Source organism: Stenella coeruleoalba, assembly GCF_951394435.1.
Source record: "Stenella coeruleoalba genome assembly, chromosome: X".
Lineage (NCBI taxonomy): Eukaryota > Metazoa > Chordata > Mammalia > Artiodactyla > Delphinidae > Stenella > Stenella coeruleoalba.
The window spans coordinates 12070378-12092044 of NC_137152.1; the positions used below are offsets into that span (position 1 = coordinate 12070378).

Genomic DNA, 21667 nt, shown 5'->3' on the forward strand with positions numbered 1-21667 from the left:
ATTGATTGAAAATAAATGTGTAGATAAGCTCTCAGTAGCATGGACTCCACATTATTTTTTAATGAGCTTGAAGTACATGAAGACTCCTTAAGTCTTCCGCCATTTATCTTGTGTGTGCTTTTAACCACCACCACATTCAAATGTGGGTGAATTTTCAACATTTTACTCAAAAAATTTTTTCTTTAAATTCTTCCTTCAGCAGCTCTTCATAATTTGACAAACTTTTGGAAAGAGACAGATAAAAACACACGACAGTGGTGTACATTGAACATTTATTACAACTAATTGGCGATGTGATAAGACGTGCTCACGTGGCCTGAATACTGGTCACAATCACAACAAAGCTTAATCCAGCCCAGCAGATACAAATGAAAGTGTAAACTGTGAAGACATGTTTACATACATAGAAGTATGTATAAAAGTGACATTGAAACAACTGTATATCCTTAAAAAATATAGAGCCCACTAGTGCCATTTTACCTCATTCAACTCACACTTTCATATGAGAGGTGGTATCTGTTTTTATATTTATGACTTCCAATAACTAGGCAGTGCCATAGAAGGGAAGGAAGCTGCCCTAAAGTTTGCTGCACTTCTAAGTGGAGGGAAGCAATAGGGGAGTAAAATAAATTTGGCTGTAACAAGCACCCTGGAAGGAATATTCCTGCGTTAAACAATGACTTATGCAACACTTTGTGAAGGGAGTAAAACATTTTCCGTAACATACTGTTATTAAGAATCCCTGGTAAGTCAACATTTCCATTTTATTTGGGGGGCATCAAAAAGAATACAACTAAGTGACTAAATGATTATGACAACAAGAAACTTATCTCAGGAGTCAAATGTTCCTTGGCCTTAAAAATAACGTGCTTACTATTATGAAACAGCTGATCTCTGTTCCTCGTCCCAGGTCTGGAATGCCTAAGAAATAATTTTTAGTGTAAAACAGCATCATTCCATTAGTCTTTTGTGTATTCCCTTTGTTTTAAGGTGTTTAGTTTCTAATAAGGGTCTTTGGTATACATTTGTTTTTTTTCTAAAGTTTCAACATAGAGTGAAATTTTTATTCATTTGATATGTGACATGTCAATTCCCTTTATTCGCATATATAATAAAATGAACTAGTCTTTGGTTTCATAAAACCAGGTTTCATATAATTTAACTTTTTTGCCAAAGACAGTAATTAATAAATGTATATTGCCTGACTGTGTCATATTCATAGATACACATAATCAAGGTAATGATAATAATCTATTCAAGAGAAACAGACCTATAAACTTTAAAATAGCCAGAAAAAGTACCTTTCTTTTCCTGCATTCATTCTAATTCATATTTAAGTCCCTTGTTATCACTTGATTAACCAAAGTTCCCTTTAAAAAAAGATTGTGTAGGCCTGAATGAAGCAGCTTAGCAGAACAGTAATACTGACAAGACGTCATCTTACACCATTAGCTAACACGGACATGAAGGCAGTGACCATCTACAGTGTGTGAAATGCCACAAGAAGTCATCAACAGGGGAGGAGAGTTATGTCAGTCCAATTTCTTCAAGAACGCTACGTGGGGTTTCAGCTTCCTGTGGAGGGAAAATGTGAGACTCTGGTAAGCAGATCCGGGGAGGCTTGAGAATGTGAAATTGACACGGAAGGGCGTGCAAGTTTCAGAGAACGCTGAACGCAAGCAGTTCAGCAGTATGGGCACTTCTATGGAGAGCCAGTGCTTATTTAGCGACTTTTGCCCCAAACATCAGAGACCACAGGAGGATATTTTCAGCATGCATTAAATACCTACTGACTACCTACCAATTGTGCTGGGCTCCATTGCTGTAACACAAAAAGCAGTCAAGCCCACTGCAAACGCAGTGCAAACCCACAGCTACCCGACATTTCTACAGGAAAGGTAAGTTACCTTAGTGTTAAAATTCAAAACCTCCCCTAAATAAAGACCAGGGAACCCCCGCTGAGTTCTCCCCATTCTTCACATATTTTGTTTTCCCTGCTCTTTTTTCAAGTCATATGTATTTATTCTTCTCTGAGTTTTTACTCAGTTTTGGACTTAAATGTCCCCAGCAGCAAGGCTGCAGAAACTCACCTTCCCAGACCTCCCCAGAGCACAGAAACTCACCTTCCCAGACCTCCCCAGAGCAACCAATGGTTTCAGTGGAAGTAACATACAGAAAGAGTGCTCTGGGATCTGGGACAAAAGTGCCTTTTGTTCTATGGAACAACCAATACTCATTTTTAAATGTCAAAAGAACACTAAACAAAGTAGGCATACTAGAAAAAAATTAAAAGTTTTTCCCAAGTGTCTAATTTTGCACGGCACAAAATAAAAAAGGATCAAGTAGGTCAAATTTCAGGTATTACTAACAACAAGTTTGTAATTAAAAGGCATACTAGATTTTAACAGAGGAAAACAATTTTTGTACCCAAATAACTTACTTTTGCATCCTAATTGTGGTACAGCACAAAACAAGGAAAAGAAAAATTAATTAAACCATAAATCCATACATTAGATTTAATTGTATGTAAAGCACTACATGAAATAATCTTAAGTTAATTATTTAAACTCTTTGGTCTGTTTCCTTATTCCTTATACTATGAAAACAAGGATCATAGTACTTACCTTCATATGTAGAGATTAAGGGAGATAAGGCTTAGTGCCTGATTCACAGAAAGTGCTCAAAAAATGTTAGCTGATACATTACTCAACTGAAATCTAAATGAAGGTATTTAGCCTTACTATAAACCAGCTCTCTATATAAAGTTCATATGATGACCTTTTAGTATGTTTGTGTATTAATGAAAAATGGGTAAAAGTCAGCTTTGGTGAAAAAAGGCTATTTTTTATGAAGTATTCTTGCCCCCCTCCCCACCTCCAAATTGAACCTCAACCTAACCAGGCTACAGACCTAAATATACATGGAGGATAAGAAAACAAGTTAAACATCACCATTATAATCTGCCAGATACAGAATGGAGGAAATTCTACAGCATAGGGGACTCAGTTTAACAAAAATAGGCAAAGGCGGGTAAAAGCAGAGGAGTTGTTAAAGATTAAGAGAGACTTAAAGAGACCAGATAAAGTGTGAGCCTTGTTTGGAATCTGGCTCTTACAAACCGATTATAAAAATGCATTTTTCAGACAGTTAGGAAAAAAAACCCAACCAGGAATAAGACAGGAATTACTATTAATTTTGGGGGGTGTGGTACTCATCTCTTAGGGATACATACTTAAGTAGTAAAGATGAAATGGTAGGATGTCTAGGGCTTGCTGTAAAATAGGCAAAAAAGGTGGGGTGGAAAAAAAAGGCAGGGTGGGGTGGTGATTTATGAAACTAGCATTGAGTTGATGGTTGTTGGAGCTGAGTGATGCGTACATGACAGTTCCTTATACTATTCTATTTGTATGTCTCAGAGTTTTCATGATATAGCTTTAAAAGAAAGTTTAATGGAAGTGATGCAACACTCCCAAGAATGATGTAAGCCAATCTCTTTCATTTATAATAAATGTTTAGCCTTAAACATTAAATACACTGCAAGACTGACATCTGAATCACATACGTATTAAATAAAGGGGACAATTTAAAAAGAATCATTTCCATTTAATGTTAAATAATTTTTAAAACATCATATAACCTTTAATGTATTTATTAAAGGGTGCCTACATTGAATTCTATAGTTAACATTCTTAGCTTATCCATGTAAAAATGTCCCCCTATCCTATTCCCTGGAGCTGGTCAGACTTCCCCTATGTGTTCACTGCTTGCAATCTTATACAGCATTTCTTGAAGAGAACCACGTTACTTCTCAAATATGCATTATTTAAAGTATCTGTCCTTTCTGAAAGGCCTAACTTCAAAGAATCATTTACACATTTTCTTCCTTTGAGACTTATACAAAGAGTACGTTAGAGTTTTTTAATCAGTTGTATTTATAATATAAAATTAATTTTCACATGTTCACACTGAAATTGTAGCTCAAAATTACCTAGAAAAACTATTATCTGAATTAGTAATATCCATAGAAACAGAAAGTAGAAAGGTGGTTGGTTACCAAGGGCTGAGGGGAGGGGAAGTGGGGAATAGTTGTCTATAATGGGTAGAGTTTCAGTTTTGCAAGATAAAAAATTTCTGGAGATCTGTTGCACAACAATGTGAACATACTGAACACTGCTGAACTGTACACTTAAAAATGGTTAAACTAGTAAATTTTGTTATTTTTAAAAGACAATTAAAAAAAATTACCTGGAAAAATTAAAATATGAAATATATTATTTATCAAAAGGATGGAGAAGAAAAAAGTCATTCACATGAGACAAAGTACATGCAATACTTTTATTTTAGACATGCAAGGAAAGGTATTTCAGAATCTACTAGTTTAAAGCAAGCAGCTGTATACAAATAACAAAAGAAGCAACATCTTGTTACAGCTGGGCACACAGCATCCAAAGCAAACAGGCATGAGACAATGCATATTTATGCAGCATTAAAACCACATGAATGACATGTTGCAGGGCTGGGGGAGGGATAGAGGAAAAAAATGGAAACGAAAAGACCAATGTTTCCCAATGCTATCAATGTATATAATGCTAAATTTCTCATTTGACCGCCCACCCAGGTTGCTTCAAATGTCATGTGGTACAGTGAGAATGGTAAGAATGGAAACAACTGATCTGCATACCTGCCTTATACACATTTTCACAGGTCTTCTTTCAATGGTAAATCAGTTTGAGCATCTTTTGAATGTATTGTTTAATGATAGGTTACTTAACTTGGGCTTTAAACTCTCTAGACATAAACAATGAATTATTTGGTAATTTCCCCTTTATAATAATATATGTTGCATGTTTTATTAAAAATATACACAAAAATTATCAATATTAAAGGTTTTCATATTCAGAAATATAAAACCATATTTAACAAATCATTAAGTAAATGCAGACAATTATAAAACCATAACTAGTAAAATATTAGTATTTAAGCAATATTAGAATCTTAACTATATAAAATAAAGCAGGTATTAATACTTTGAAAGGATTACTTACTATTGAACAACAGATATTGCAGAAGAGACTTTTCTGATATAGCTTTCTAATAGTTCTTAAAGGGACTGTTTGATACCGTATAGCACAAATGTGATTCAATAAATGTGGCATTATAAATTTCTTAGAAACTGAATGTTTTACCTTAAATATTATATAAGAGTAGATTTTACTTTCTTGTATTATTTCCAAATACACTTTTATGTGATACATTAGAAAACGTTTGCTCATATAGACTATAATATAATCACCCTAAATATAGCTCCCCCCGCCCCCCACCAACATTTGAAGATGAAACCACACTATATTATGCATTGCTTATTCTGCCCTAGCATTTCAGCTATATTTTCTTTGGTAAACATTTTAACAATTGCTAGGTATTCCTCTTACACGATTAATCACGGATGGTTCATAAATGATGACACGTATGTGTTTAAGATGAAGCATTACTCAAAATGGTCATAGGTCATATTTTTTCAAGAATTAAACCAGCTGCAAGCAGGAAAAGCTATATCAAGATCACATATCGAATGAAAATAAAACAGAAAACAGGATGAAAACAGGAAAATTATTACAATTATAAAGGTAATGGTTCTGAAATGTTCTATTATTATTATACAAGATAATCAGTCACCAAGCTGAGGGTATTTTCTTTCATGAGCATATCAGCTCTCTATTTCCTCTGTGAAATTCTGCATACACGATGATGAGTAGTCATTTAGTACACAGGGACATTAAAATATTCATGACGTGGCTACAAAAGAAATGCATATATTCTTACACACAGTATACAAACTGACATAGACACAATCAGATTTCTAGAATGTTTAGTGCACAGTAAAGAAATTTTAATTGAAACTTAGAATTTGTTTGTTTTTAGAATTTTGGTTCATGGATGAATATTTAACTTCTAAACAAAGCCCAGGAGTTCAGATTCATCTTTTATAATTTTACTGTATATAATGATAATCTATATGATGACCTATATGTCCTACAAAATCCGAAAGCACTGTATTTACTAAAAATACTCTGAAAAGATTTTTCAGTATAAGTCATCTGGTAAATACTGAGTTAACTCAAAATCCAGTTAGAATACTCCCTCCCACCAGTGTTCAAGTTCATCAGGATTTTACCACACGAAGCAAAGGAATTTAATCCCTTAATGAAAATCATTACATCTTAGAATGACCATGAACTTTTACAGATCCTAAAGGAAAATCTTTCCCAAGAAAAAAGGAGAAAAGTAGTCACCCATTTGGTAGCAATAGAGGTTTTCAATGGTTTGCTTAGCTTAAAAAAAAAAAATTCCCAAGACTATACCCTTGTGACTAAGGATATTACTTTTAAAATAATCCTCGAGAAAGATTTTAAAGGACTCTCCAAATAGATGTGTTAAATGTCTATGCCTTCTCTCTATAAATGTACCTAAAAGGATGTTTCTCACATCAACAAGGTAACCTGAGGTGAGGTTTTAAACTGACCCTAGAGTGCACAGAAGAGATGAATGTCTAGGGACTCCAAAACCTCCCTGAAACTAGAGACAAAATTAGGTACAGATTTTCCTGAGAAGAGGGCCCATGGCCCATCAGACTCTCAAAGCGATTATACCCCTCCAAAAGGCTTGTGACTCAAAAAAGTTTAAAACTGCTTATTTGAGTGCTTTTAAGATATCCTCAATTTAATATTTATTCAACTTGGCACTTTGAAATATTAGGCTACAAACTCATGTAAACTGTTTCAATAAAATATGTAACAGATACCTTATACTTAAATAATAACCATTAAATACAAAAGTGTTTGAGGAAAAAAGCCAGTTAAATTTTAATCCTCAGATAATTCCTAAACAGTTTAAAGATATAATTGCTTTTTTTCTCCCACTCAGAATATTGTGGAATGAAGCAGCAAGCTAAAATAATACTAATAATAAATTGAACCCCTAAATGCTTCATTTTCATGAGGGAATTCGATTTCGGTATCAATGGTATTAATAATAGTATTTTGGTCAATGAACTCTGAACCTATTTCAATATTCTCTGTGTAAAAAATATAAATTATAAGCCCCAATGATAGATCATTATCAGAGCAAAATTTCCTATGAAAATATCAGTTAAATGAAATAATTGGGACTATCCCTTGGGATTTAATGTAATTAAACTTTTCAGGTAATGCTAAACTATAAACAACGAACTTGACAAAATTATAATTACAAACGGAATTTATATATCCTACTACATTTTGATACATGTAAGTACTCCAGCACATATTCTACTATGCTTTCTTACACCCAATGAAACTCTTGCTGTGATACATGTTCCGTTTTCTGGACAGAGAACAAGAAAAATTTGTCTATCAAATAACTTTTCACCTAAATAATACCAGTACTTTGAGACTTTATATTACAGCTTTTCATCTTTTTGTTTTCTCTCTTAATTTTATTTATTTATTTTTTTGCAGTACGCGGGCCTCTCACTGCTGTGGCCTCTCCCGTTTTGGAGCACAGGCTCCGGACGCGCAGGCTCAGCGGCCATGGCTCACGGGCCCAGCCGCTCTGTGGCATGTGGGACTGGGACACGAACCCGTGTCCCCTGCATCGGCAGGCAGACTCTCGATCACTGCGCCACCAGGGAAGCCCTCTCTCTTAATTTTATATCACACCATGTAAAAACCAACAATTAAAAGAAAAGAAAAAGGTAGTTTCTCAAATAGGGCTGAGTACACAGCGGTTCCTCCCCAGAGGAGACTTAACTATGAAAGAGAACAATTCTATAGAAGCAATTCTCAACCCTGACTGCCCCCCCCCCCCGACTGCCCCCCCTCCCCGTATGCGGGCCTCCCACTGTTGTGGCCTCTCCCATCGCAGAGCACAGGCTCCAAACGTGCAGGCTCAGCGGCCATGGCTCACGGGCCCAGCCGCTCCGCGGCATGTGGGATCTTCCCGGACCAGGGCACGAACCCGTGTCTCCTGCTTCAGCAAGCGGACTCTCAACCACTGCGCCACCAGGGAAGCCCCCCAGGCATTTCTGACAGACCTTTACTACCCTTTAGGAAAGAAAAGGGTTGATAAAGCCAAACTATTCTTTATAACAGTGATCCATATTACTGTACTTAAGAAATTATCATCCAGTCAATTGAGAAGAATACTCTTCAAAGGGCAAAAACCTCCTCACCGGAAAAACATTCTTCAAGAAGAAAACAAACTCTAAAACCCACAAAAATAAGTGTATTGGGCTTCCCTGGTAGCGCAGTGGTTAAGAATCCGCCTGCCAATGCAGGGGACACAGGTTCAAGCCCTGGTCCGGGAAGATTCCACATGCCGCAGAGCAACTAAGCCCGTGCGCCACAACTACTGAGCCCGCGAGCCACAACTACTGAAGCCCACGCACCTAGAGCCCGTGCTCCGCAACGAGAGAAGCCACCGCAATGAGAAGCCCGCACACCGCAACAAAGAGAGCCCCCGCTCGTCGCATCTAGAGAAAGCCCGTGTGCAGCAAAGACCCAACACACCCAAAAGTAAAAAATAAATTTTTTTTTAAATTAAAAAAAATAAATGTATTCTTTTAACCACTTTTAAGTTGCTATAACACGTTTTAAGTACTTGCCCAGTTTAAACTGCTAGGGGCTGAGAAAGTTGTGCTATAAATAAATGCCTTAATGAGCATTTAAGGCTGATTTTTAGCTAAATGACAGATATGCCCATAATTAACCAAGTTATTTTTTCTCTTATATACGAGGAAAACATTATAGTGGATTAAATATAACTCCAGTATTCTGGGCCTTCTTACCACCAGTACATTTTATGAGTCATGTAATAATTATATTAATTAAGAATTGGGGAGAGTGAGAATGAAGTCTGTTACAATACACAGACTTTATAGTCCTGTGCAGAATTAGACCTACTGTCTTCTATTACCTAGCAAACTGAGTTTAATACACTGAAATGTCAGTGATTTAGATTGTGTGGGAATAAAGACCAGAATGAAAATAGTGAGAAAAAAAATTTAAACAAGTTGTATTACACAAACATAAACCACAAGTGCCCTTAGTACAGATTCTTTGGTGACCTATTTTTTTAAATAAAGATTAGATATTTACTATTTTCAGTCTGAAATGGGCCTTTAATCCTGGGCAAACCTATTCCAAACCCTCAACATTTTCCTCAAGTTATCTACCTCTTCTTTCTCCTCAGTCCCTGCAGCTCTCCTCTAGATGTAGTTTCTCAACTCATCCAACTCATGAGGAAAAAAAAAAAAATTTACATCTTTAACCCGTTCATCTCCTCAAAACAGAGGAGGGAGAAGACTCACCTTACTCAAGACCAATGCTTTTGATTCCATTCCTATTCACCCTCCGCATATACTTTTCCCATTATTCCATTCCTGTTTTTCATCGCTCTCTCCATTAGCTCCTCTTCTCAGTATACATGCATGTTCAACTTTCCTCCATACTAAGAATAATCTTTTTCTTAATCCCCTACAAAAAGGACCAGATGTAGTGGGAAGTGTAGGACAACAAACACAGCAGAAAGGAATTAAGTTACACCTGTTCTCAAAACCACCTACGTTCCTAAGACAAACCTCATTACCTTAAAAATTCCCAGATATTCACTATACTAGGCCAATGACTCAAAAGTAAAATGATCTGATAAACTATAATGAAAACTGGTAAGCAAGTAATTATCTGAAGGCTTAAGTCTTGTTGAAATGAGAAGTGCTTAAATAAACTAGTGGTATTGGATCCAAAACTGAAAACCTAGTGTCCTGATTTTTCTTTCTGGTACACTATGTAGTCAAAGAGAAATAATGTACATTTAATTAAAAATATATATAAGAAAGTGTAATTTGTAGTTACTGCTCTACTTCAGTTTTTCTTGAAGGGGCTTCACTTATTCCTTGAACTGTATCCTTTGTCCTTCATGTTCTAGAATACAATGGTCCTTTTTATTGCCCCTCACTGGATACTGTGGCAAAGTCCTTATTCTCAACTCTGGAACTCTAATCCTTGAGCTAAAGACCAAAGGGCTGTGTAGAGTATCCAAATGCACTAAGATCTCTTTTTAGCAATGAATAAAAAGAGAAGAAATGAGAGCACTTTATAAGGTACCTTTTAGATGAAAGGGCTCACGGTGTCTTATTACAAAAGCACTTGTGAGGCACTAGGAAAATCGAGCGATTTTTTTACATTAAGTTAGCAATGTGGCAAGAGCAATATGGTTGTTCCAGATGGTTAGTGTTAAAATGGCCAAAAGAACATAAGTGCTTCACTTTACCTGCTGAAACTTCCTTTTTAGCAAATTCTAGTCTAGTTTCAACTAAAGGAACAACACAATGTAGTCTTCCATTCACAGAGCAGCATTTTGTCTTTTTAAAAAATTTATAAATTAAAAAAAATTATACTTAAAGTACATGTATTACACTTCTAGAAAACAGGAGGGAGGGACCTCAAATATCTTCAGAGGTAATACTGTTAATGTCCTACTCCTAGATCTTTTCTTACTTGATGTGTATCTTTCCATATCATTACATAGAAATTGATCTCATTTCTTTCAAAGCCAGGTTAACAGTTTCATGTATGGTTGTACTGTAATTTTCTTAACCTATTTCCCATTGATGGACATTTGGTTAGGTTCCAATGGCTCAATATTATACTGAGCATGTGTCTTGCTGCATTTGTATATTTCTGTTGGATAAAATTCCTTCCAGTATAACTAATGGGGCAAAGGTGTACACATTTAACTGTTAATAGATATCACTAAACTAATCCTTCAAAGTGGAATACAAATTTATGCGTTCATAAGAAGCAAACAATTATTCTTTGCCAATCCAAGAAACCAAAAAAAAAAAGCTAACTGATATTTTAATTTACATTCCCTTAGTCAAAGGACCATGTGTTTTTTCTTTCATCTGTGGATTACTTATTCATATCTCCTGCTGTCTTATTCTGTTGTGCTGTTGGTCTACTTCTATTACATTTGTCTTAAAAATAATAATGAGGAAAACTTAACTACATTTCCTAAAACCCTGCTCTAAAACCCGTTAGTGATAAAATAGTAAAGAGAAATTACTTTCTCCGGCAGTTAATTGTACTTTTTTAATAAAGAAGCAGAATAATTAACCTAGCTAATATAACTTTAAACTATAAAGAAATAGTTTTAAGCACATTTTAGGGTAGTTGCATTGTATTTGCCCTGTTCTTCCATTAGGATCATAACTTGAAATGCCCTAAACTTAATCAGGATTTTCAAAATAGAAAAGATTTCTTGGAATCACTGAATTTCAAATATTCAAACTCTAAATATCTTTACTAAGTAAATTCTTTAACGCTAATAGGGTATAAAAGAAAAACAACAAAAATGTCTACAGGTACAACATAAGTCTATATATGTAAATTCTGGTCATTTAAACTATTCCTCTCTTAAGGAATTATCAAATCCCTAAGGTGGATAGGGAAATCAGCAGAAAATTCAAGTGTTCTAACTGCCTGCAGGGTATGCTCAATTCTGTTTTCAGGCAAAAACTCAATTACCTTAATAGATGTTAACAGATTTGGTTGTTGCTGAGGAAATTAAATTATATAGTGACATCCCATAAGTTTTGCTACGGGCTATCTCTGGTTATCAAGTAAAAGTAATTTTGGTGGATCACAGAGGTGATTTTTATAGCCATTTACTTGAGCACATTTCTCCTTCTTTCACAATTTTTAGGGTTTTTTTTCCCCTTCTACTTTTGATTCAGCCAGTCATTTATAATCTGGACTATACATTATATTGAAAAGATGTAGCAGTCCATAAATGTAAATGGAATCTATAAATGAAAATTTTATATATTACATGATGTTAAATTAAACCAGGGTTTCTGGACCTTGGCACTGTTGACACTTGAGGCCGGATAATTTCTTATTCTGAGAGGGCCGTTATGGGCACTGCTGGTTCTTTAACAGTGCGTCCTTGATCTTTACCTACTAGATGCCAGTAGCACCTCACGGCTAGCAGTGACAATCAAAAATGTGTTCAGACATTGCCCAATGTCCCCTGAGGAGGCACAACTTCCCCACCCCCAACCCTAGTTGAGAACCACAATAAATTGTCTCTGGCTGGTGGGTAAAATTATGTTTTCGTGTGCTTGCCTGTATTTGTTAATTTTCCTATAATGGGAATTTTTATTAAAAAAAAAAAAGACAGCAGAGGAAACAATAAAAGAAAAAAGAATGTCTCAATAGGGGAAAAAAGAACTCAAACCCTGCAATTTTTCAGAAAGTACTTTTTAAAGAAAAAAATCACGTCAACTTACTTCAATAAATAAATAAATAAACACATAAAACCACCACCAGCAGCTAGGAATATGATCTTTGCAGGTTCCTGTGCAGGTCCCAATCCTAGGGCTCATGCAATCAACTTAGTGGATCAGGACCAGCATTGAAAAAAAGAATAGAATAGAAAACATGAGACTATAAAATAAGAAATATAAGTAAGTATATATTATTTAACCAAAAATTTTTTTGGTTTATGTAACTATTGTGATATAAAATTGCATTTATTACTGTGGCTTCTTGTCAAATACTTTTGAAAATCACATTTACAGTTACTGAATATTTTAAGTTATTCCAACTTTTCATTATTACAAACAGACCAGAGTAGCAACAGTGGACTCAAAATGAATTAAAATGAAACAGCAAGGGGGAAATCCTCAAAATTCTGAAAAGCAAACAAAGAAGAAGAGTTCAAAAAACAAACATACAGCAAAATGATTACAACCTAAAAACCAGTGACCAAGGGCATTGGCCAAACTGTTTCTTATTAAATGCAAAGTGAAAGGTAAGATTTGTTCCACCTTCTGTTTTCTCTGTATCTACCCTTCTGTATTTTCTATTTCAAGCATTAATGTAACTAAACCTCACTTATCCAGAATTTGTTCTAGCAGACCCCAATCAAGTTTACTCATAAAAAGATAAAATAGGGCTTCCCTGGTGGCGCAGTGGTTGAGAGTCTGCCTGCCGATGCAGGGGACACGGGTTCGTGCCCCGGTCCGGGAAGATCCCACAAGCCGCGGAGCGGCTGGGCCCGTGAGCCATGGCCACTGAGCCTGTGAGTCTGGAGCCTGTGCTCCGCAACGGGAGAGGCTACAGCAGTGAGAGGCCCGCGTACCGCAAAAAAAAAAAAAAAAAAATTTAAAATATGCTGGCGTAAAAGATTATATATATAGCCTTGTTAACTTTTACCCAATTGAAAAGAAGAAGGTTTAGGCTTAAAGGTTTTAATACAAACAGTGGTAATTACAAAGGAATTACAGGAGCTTGTCTTATTAAAGCCAATCCTAAGAGGATTTTTATCAAAATGCTTTTTGCTGTTATATTACTGTATATATTTTAAAGCATCTGTTTTAAAACAATGTTAAGATATTCTTTATTCTTGAGTTTGACTACCTTGCCCAAAGCCCAAATATTCTTAATTAGCAAGATTTTAATTAAAAAAAAACCCCAAACTTATTAAAAGGCATGTTATTAAATACTTCAATAAGTACTTACTTACTTAAAATACTTTTAAGTTACAAAAGATTCATTTTTAAAGAAATCACTTTTTCTCTTAAGATTCTTACCTTTCCATTTTTATGCAGTCCAAGAGATTTATTAATTACTACTTCCACAAAGATGTATAGTACTAAGATGTATCATGCAGGCCCAGCACTAAAACAAATCAATTTTAGCAGCACTAATTCTCCATAGAGTACCACTTTCTAGATGAGGCAAATTAACAACTGTAAATCCAATAAATCTATTCATAAAGTGGACCACCTTGAAGTAGAAGCAAATTCATGAGTGTAATGCTTGCTTTTGGTACCTCACTTATTTTTCATTTCTCAGATTACTTTACTGAGAAACAATACCAACAGCAAACAAAGCTCAAAAGGAAAACCCCCATGAATTTGAAAATGATGCTGTTAGTATAAAAAAAAAGGTTGACACATCTCAAAGCACTGATCAACACCATCATGCATCTACCGCTGAGGGTTAAAGCCCAACACCCAGTATTTAACTATTTGATCTTCACAGATCAAGCAAGGACTTGAAATCATCTCACGTGCAACAGTTTTGGCATAACACCCCATTTTATCCATGCCACGAAAATGGTAAATTTAGTAGTTACCAATAAATAAGGTGGGGGTCAAAGGGACTAAAGCCTTAGACTGCTCTTTATCATAAGATATCCTCAGACAAACCTCCCCATTCTTCATTCTGGCTCTATAAAATTAAGGAGCAGAGAAAAACTGGTAAGTGCCTGACTTCACAAAGAAAATGCACTCTATATTTCCTTTGTCATTATATGTAATGTTTATAAAATAAATCCAACTGTACTGCTACCCCATGCCCTCCCTCCAAAAAAATCTAGCTTAAAATAGGTATTTAATTGGTGCTGGGGAAAATGTTCCAAGTATTGCAAATAAAAAATGTCAATTTAGTAATCTCAGCATGTTGCACTTTAATAATTTAAGAATCAAGTTAAGTACGAGTGGCATGTTAAGAAAATATGTTTTAAATTCCAACGGTCAAATGTTAAAAATTGGATAACAGACCAATTATTCTGGGCTTTACCCCCAAATCTAATTATGTATTCATACAACAGAATACCAAAAGGAATTAACATAGAGTTTGGTCTAGAAATATCAAAATTGTAACCCTTCCTTACCAAGTAATTAAGTAAAACAAGACATCTTTATTATTTAATCATAATATCTGATATTTTAGTAATTATTATTCAGATACACATTTATGTTATGTTCTCATTACTGACTATAAAATGCTAATAGAAAATCTACTTTATGCACTGACTTTCTAACCCTGTTTGCCTATAAAATGAAGGACTATCTAAACAAACTATATGACATTTACACAAATTGAGTAAAAAGGACATTTTAAAGAAATTTTTCTAAAGAAAATAAACATTCTTAAGGATAGAAATGTGTATTTCACAGATTAAAAAAGGATTAAAACCAAAATTATTTTGTGCTTTGCATATATCTTTAAGCCAACAGATATTTTCAATATAAATTCAAAGTCATCTTTGGTGTTTAGAAAAAATCAATTCAAGTAAAAGACCTGACACTAAATAGAAAAAGAAAAAAAAAATCACAATATATGAAAAACTAGATTAAGATCAATTAATTAGGACTTCTACAAATTTAAGACTGCATTTAGATAAGTGTCTTTACAGCTATATTTACAATTTTGGAAGCAAAATCATTTCATGACATAGACTAAGTGAATATTATACCCTAAATTATAAGACCAAAAAAGCTACTATAGATCTAGGCATTTTGATAAATCCAACAAGAAATGATTTGAAAAATACTATTTATATCTATATAGCCAATTAATAAATTCCAACTATTGATAACTTGGACAATGAAAATTTCCAGTCTAAAAAGTAAAGGATAGCATCAGTCTTAGGAAACCTACTTTGTTCAACATAGAGAAACCTCCAGGAGAATTATGGATTTCTTTACTATATTACTGAGACATACAGAAGTTGGTGTCTAAAACAGAATGTTTAAAACATACCAAGAAAATACACAAATGGGGGTTGGGGCGGACAGAGCACAGTGGTTAAGATTTCATACAGCTCTGGAGTCTAGCAGATCTGGGTTTACAATCCTGGTTTTGCCAACTGCTACCTAGGACCAGTCATTGGAACTTCACCGAGCCTCTAGAGCCTCTGTTTCTTCTTTGGTTAAAAAGGCTCTCGTGGGGGCTTCCCTGGTGGCGCAGTGGTTGAGAGTCTGCCTGCCGATGCAGGGGACACGGGTTCGTGTTCCAGTCCCACATGCCGCGGAGCGGCTGGGCCCGTGAGCCATGGCCGCTGAGCCTGCGCGTCCGGAGCCTGTGCTCCGCAACGGGAGAGGCCACAACAGTGAGAGGCCCGCATACCACAAAAAAACAAAAATCAGGAAATCCTGATGATTAGCATAGGATGCCTCACATCTAACTGCTCAATAAGCATTAGCTATCATCATAGTTCTTTTTTGCTATCATTGTGCCCAGACAAATCTTTTTCAGCAGTTTGTAGAATGCTTTTTCTCATCTTATTCTATCACCTATTTTATGAACATAATATTCAAATACTCTCCCAGAGATGTAAACTTGTATCATGTATCAACATATAAATGACTCTATTGTAGGAAACAAACATCTTATCATCCTGGATTTCTTATGACAGTATTGGTGAATAACCTGAATAAACAAGTTAACCTGAACAGAATAACCTGAATGAAGCTTAACTGCCCCATACAGACTCTAGCTTGGTTTCATAAAGGCCTTAACCTCACTCTAAATTCAGAATGGACCAGCCACGTTCTGCCTCCTCAAGACCTGAATGGCTAAATTAAGAAAGATGGTTCACCTGGACCATTGAATAGAAAATGTCTTAATATAGTATCAATTTGGTTTATGTACAAAACAATGTAGTCACAGATGAGAAATAGGGCCAAAGCTCTCTTCTAAAGACAAGGAACTGTAATTAACAGTAGTCAGGTTTTTTTTTTTAAACTAGGGTGAGATGGGGTAAGGAGAATTTTACATGGAACTAAGGACATCCTATGCTTCTCTCTCCATTCCTACTTTTCCCAATTAGAGATATAAAAATACTACTTCAAAAAAAGAGACAGTACTTCTTATTAAAATACTTTTATAGGGGAGATACACACACATGTACACATTTACAAACAAACGTGTACCTGTAATAACTTCTGGATCCTCTAGTATATTACTCAATACATGCTATAAAGTAAACTTAGCATATTTGTCATATTGTAAAGTGTATAGCGATTTCCCAGTAGGGTTTAAAAAACAATCCAGACACAAGAGACGTCAATGCCCTAAACATTACTCTCTAGAAAAAAATATTAAAATTAAAAGCTGAACTTCAACAACTTTAGAAATGTTTCAAGGCATACGTAATTAATCAGGAAATGACAAAGAACTTGGACCAGGATCTGATAGAACCGAATATAGTTCCATAATAATGAAATATAAAAGTGATCAAGGGAAGGAACAAATATGAAAAACTCCCAGACTGCACTGGCAATCCAGGGGTTAAGACCCTGTGCTTTCAATGCAGGGGACATGGGTTTGATCCCTGGTAAGGGAACTAAGATCCCACATGCTGCAAGGCACGGCCAAAAAAAAAAAAGAAAGAAAAATTCCCAATTTCTGACCCTGGTCTTGACCTAATTTTTAGAAAAGTCTGGTTAGTGAACAGCAAAATAAGGAGGTGCTAACTTTAAAGCGATTTTACAACAGTAGAATATGAACTTGTAGTCGGCACATCTGACATTTAAAAAGAAAATCTTCGAATGACATGTATACAATCAATTAATAAACAACTGTGGCAAACCATACACACATGGAAAAAGGGCTGTGCTCATTTCACTACTGAACAGCAGATGCCATTAGGGCTGTCAACAAAATACTTCACTTGTGCAGGCACCTTAACCTCTGTTTTGGTAACTCAAGATAATTAAATGTACAAAGCATTGTCTCATATTTAACTTATGAATGTTCCAGATGATGTCATCCCAACTTCAAACAATCCCCACAACCGACCTAGTCAGTGACTGATGCAGAGGGATTACCGAGAGCTCCCCACTCTCCTGACTGAGGCCAACAGTTAAGAAGTTATAATGGGGGCTTCCCTGGTGGCGCAGTGGTTGAGAGTCCGCCTGCCGATGCAGGGGACACGGGTTCGTGCCCCGGTCTGGGAAGATCCCACATGCCGCGGAGCGGCTGGGCCCGTGAGCCATGGCCTCTGAGCCTGCGCGTCCGGAGCCTGTGCTCCGCAACGGGTGAGGCCACAACAGTGAGAGGCCCGCGTACCGCAAAAAAAAAAAAAAAAAAAAAAAAAAAAAAAGAAGTTATAATGAAGAAAAAGATTTACTCTGATTTAAAGCTTCCTTTAATAATAAAAAAGACAATTACCATAATGAAAAAACTAATTTTTTTATATTGACTAGCTCCTTCTCCTCATGCTATAAACTTTCTATTTGAATAAAACCACAATTATGACTAAAGCATAATTCAACTAGGTACCTGAATTAATGTATCATTAAGTTTTTAGGAAAAGGTAGCCTTATCTACGAAATTTTTAACTTCAGAAATTGAAGGTACAGAAGTATCAAATATACAATTAACCCAAGACAACTGTGGAAGTTAGAAAGGGAAAGGGGTTTTATCAATGGTTCTTGTGATATCAAGGCAAGACAAGAATGTAGCTGTTTAACAGAACATGGTTTGTTATTTAAGAAAATCATAGAGAAGTAGAAATACTTTTTAGTTAGTTTTGCTAACACAAAACTAGAGGATTCTACAAAAAGTATAATTATAACACTATCATTTGCTTGGCTACATTTGCACTTAATGGACATGAGGTGAAAATATGAACCAACTTGGAATGAAAATGCCATAATCTCACAGTCAACTCCTCATTGTACACACTAGTGAGAAAAGGGGTTATCTTAAGTAATTCAGAACAATGGACAGAGAGTTCTCAAATTACTGTTACTTTTCCCATCTTAAAGTAGTCCATCCTCTAAATGTTTGGACTCTGGTGTTTTGGGGTCCCAAAATGGGCCATCTCCAGATCATCTCCAAAGTAAACAATCCATCCACAGATAACTGAGTCGATGTGGCTGACACATATTCCAATCAATAAACTGCACATGGACACTACATGCCAAGCATGCTTCAGAGTAATTTCTGAAACTGTAAGAATGAGGGAAGATGACTAAGACTTCCCTAGCAAGAGCAAAACATGCTAGTGTCCAGTCAAGAGAACTCTGAGTAGCTTACCTCCTGTAGTAGATCAGCCTGCTCAATTGCTTTAAGGACATTTTTCTTGGATGTTTCCTGAACTTCTCCTCCCAAAAGAAACTCATCCAAAATAAAATAAGCCTTCTCAAAATTAAAGATGATATCAAGTTCACACACCTGAAAAGCAAAAATAAATAAATAAATAAATAAATAAATAAATAAAACCGAAGAAAGTAAAAGATACTTACCTACTTACCTACTATCAGGTAGTCAGTAAAATCTGACCAGAGGGAATCAATCTTAATGCCTACAAGCTAAGGAAGACCAGACTCTGCAAGCTCCTAACATGGGCAACTTAATAATTTTCTACTCATAAAGACCGATCTTTTGAAATACATATTTCTGGGTAATATGATTGTAACTGCTAACCAAATCTAAATTCTATACTAAGCACTTCCAGTATATTAATCTTTGCAGTTGGACCCCTTTCTATTTCACTATTTTAAACCTTGTTCTCAGCAGCATAATTAAATGAGTAGGTCTGTGGGGTCAAGCAATTCTGGCAGTTAACTCACTAGGCACACTGACAAGAAATAGCCATTCCTTCCCTCTCCCACAGTTACTATCAAATAGTCAGAATCCCCAAGATAATTAAATAATAAACTTGTTACAGAAAAGGTTAAAAAAAAAGCACTATGGCATTCAATTTCCTAAAACAAAATACTACTCACACTGCCAAAATACTTGTCAAGTAATTCCACATAACGATGAATTATTTCCAGGGTAATTAGTTCATTGTCCTGATCCTCAATAGCACAGCAAAAATACAGACTGGCATATCTGTAACAAAAAACAGATGTAGAAAAAAATTTACCCTATAATCATGTTTTCTAAAATACATTTTCATATCCTATTGTAAAATATGTCATGCTTATACAGTTTATTTCCTCTTTACAACAGTAGATTATTTTTCTCCTAGACTATAAAAGTAATAAATGTACAAAAAGAAATTTTGAAAAGTACAGGCAAGCAAAAAAAAAAAAAAGAAAGAGTTACTTATTTTGCTCTTCTTCCATTCAGGCTCCTTTCTAGAATATTCTAAAACACAATTGACCCAGGTTGTTCTCAAGTTTACTTAAAACAAAGTGCACTGTTGACTATTTCAAACCACAAGTAAACAGGGAAGAAAATAAACTCTCCAACTGAAGGACTTATTGAAGATGCCGTCAACGTTAAGTTAATGTTCTGGAACATTTTACTGAAGTGTAATATACACACAGAGCAGAACACAAGTCATAAATGTACAGCCTGATGAGTTTCGAAGTGAACATACTTGTGTACCAGCACCTGCACCAAGAAACAGAATTATTACTGAACCCCTGAAGCCCCTCTAATCTCTCCTGGTCACAGCCTCCCACCCCCAAAGGTAACTACTATCTTGACTTCTAACAGCACAGAATTATTTTTAAAGGAGTTTTATAGGATTATGGAATAAACCTCAAGAAAAAAACAACAGTTCCAAGTAATCATAGAAGTCAGAAAAAGAGAACAGGGGAAACTGAGACATGTCCTCAAAATTTCCAAGTTCTACCCTGTTAAATTAAAGCTCGGGTTATTTACCCTTGAAGAAAGTATAATAAGGTTGGAAAAGTCATATTCTCCAAACTAGGATTCTAGCACATGGGACTAGGTTATACTTGATCCAAGGAAGCCAAAAGTTATTAACACAACCTTGAGGCATACATAAGGAAGGATGACCTAACCAAGTCCTTTGAGGAGGGTTAAAAGAGTATTTTCAAATGGTTTAAATGTATTTAAGGCTTTTGAAAAGAAACAAAATGAAAACCTAAGACATTCTAAACAAGTCTCAGTTGCCATTGTAATTTTCACAGAGGAGCATTTAAGTGATTTTTAGAAAACACAATGGGAAATTACTGCTCATAGCATTAATGTAAAATAACATACAAACACATACACACACAATCTCAGTTTTGAAATTCAAGGAATTCCTGCTCTTCAGTATGAGAATAACTTCAGTATGAGTATTTTCATAACACTATTAATTTCAATATTATTAAAAACATTTCCTCTTATTTGATTTTTCCAGCAGTAAGCAGCAGCATCCTTGATTACGGAAGGAAAAAAAAGAGGCCCAAGAGTACAAGGGCCTGCCAAGTGGTTGTACTGTGACAAGAAATCTGATCTTCATACCTTAACTCCAGGCCTTTTCCACTCTACCACACTGACTCCCTTGTCATACACATGCACTTTTTGCCACGTCCATTCTACCTGATTTCTACATTCACTAAGTTATTTTATTTATTTTTAAAAATAAATTTATTTCTTTATTAATTTATTTTGGCTGTGTTGGGTCTTTGTTGCTGTGCGTGGGCTTTCTTTAGTTGGGGTGAAAGGGGAGGGGGCTACTCTTCGTTGCGGTGCGCGGGCTTCTCATTGCAGTGGCTTCTCTTATTGCGGAGCACGGGCTCTAGGCGCACGGGCTTCAGTAGTTGCAGCACACGGGCTCAGTAGTTGTGGCTCACGGGCTCTAGAGTGCAGGCTCTGTAGTTGTGGCACACGGGCTTAGTTGCTCCGTGGCATATGGGATCTTCCCAGACCAGGGCTCGAACCCGTGTCTCCTCCATTGGCAGGCGGATTCTTAACCACTGCGCCACCAGGTAAGTCCTTCACTAAGTTATTTTAAATGGTGGTTCGGGGCTTCCCTGGTGGCGCAGTGGTTGAGAGTCCGCCTGCCGATGCAGGGGACACGCTGCTGAGCGTGCGCGTCCGGAGCCTGTGCTCTGCAACGGGAGAGGCCACAACAGTGAGAG

The 21667-nt window shown here is 35.9% G+C and overlaps 1 protein-coding gene across 2 annotated transcripts in view; it reads right to left on the bottom strand.

Moving 5' to 3' along the window:
- AP1S2 (adaptor related protein complex 1 subunit sigma 2) overlaps positions 1 to 21667 on the bottom strand; it is a 28867-nt gene continuing 7200 nt past the window's right edge. Inside the window, exons 3-5 of one of the 2 annotated variants that reach the window (XM_079910891.1) lie at positions 19568 to 19676; positions 18876 to 19013; positions 1 to 1575 (exon numbers count right to left, since the gene is read on the bottom strand). In XM_079910891.1, coding sequence (XP_079767017.1) covers positions 1528 to 1575; positions 18876 to 19013; positions 19568 to 19676 — 295 coding nt within the window. In that variant the 3' untranslated portion in view covers positions 1 to 1527. Of the gene's footprint in view, positions 1576 to 5111; positions 5797 to 18875; positions 19014 to 19567; positions 19677 to 21667 lie in introns of those variants that run through there. The other variant, XM_079910892.1, reaches the window with a different exon arrangement.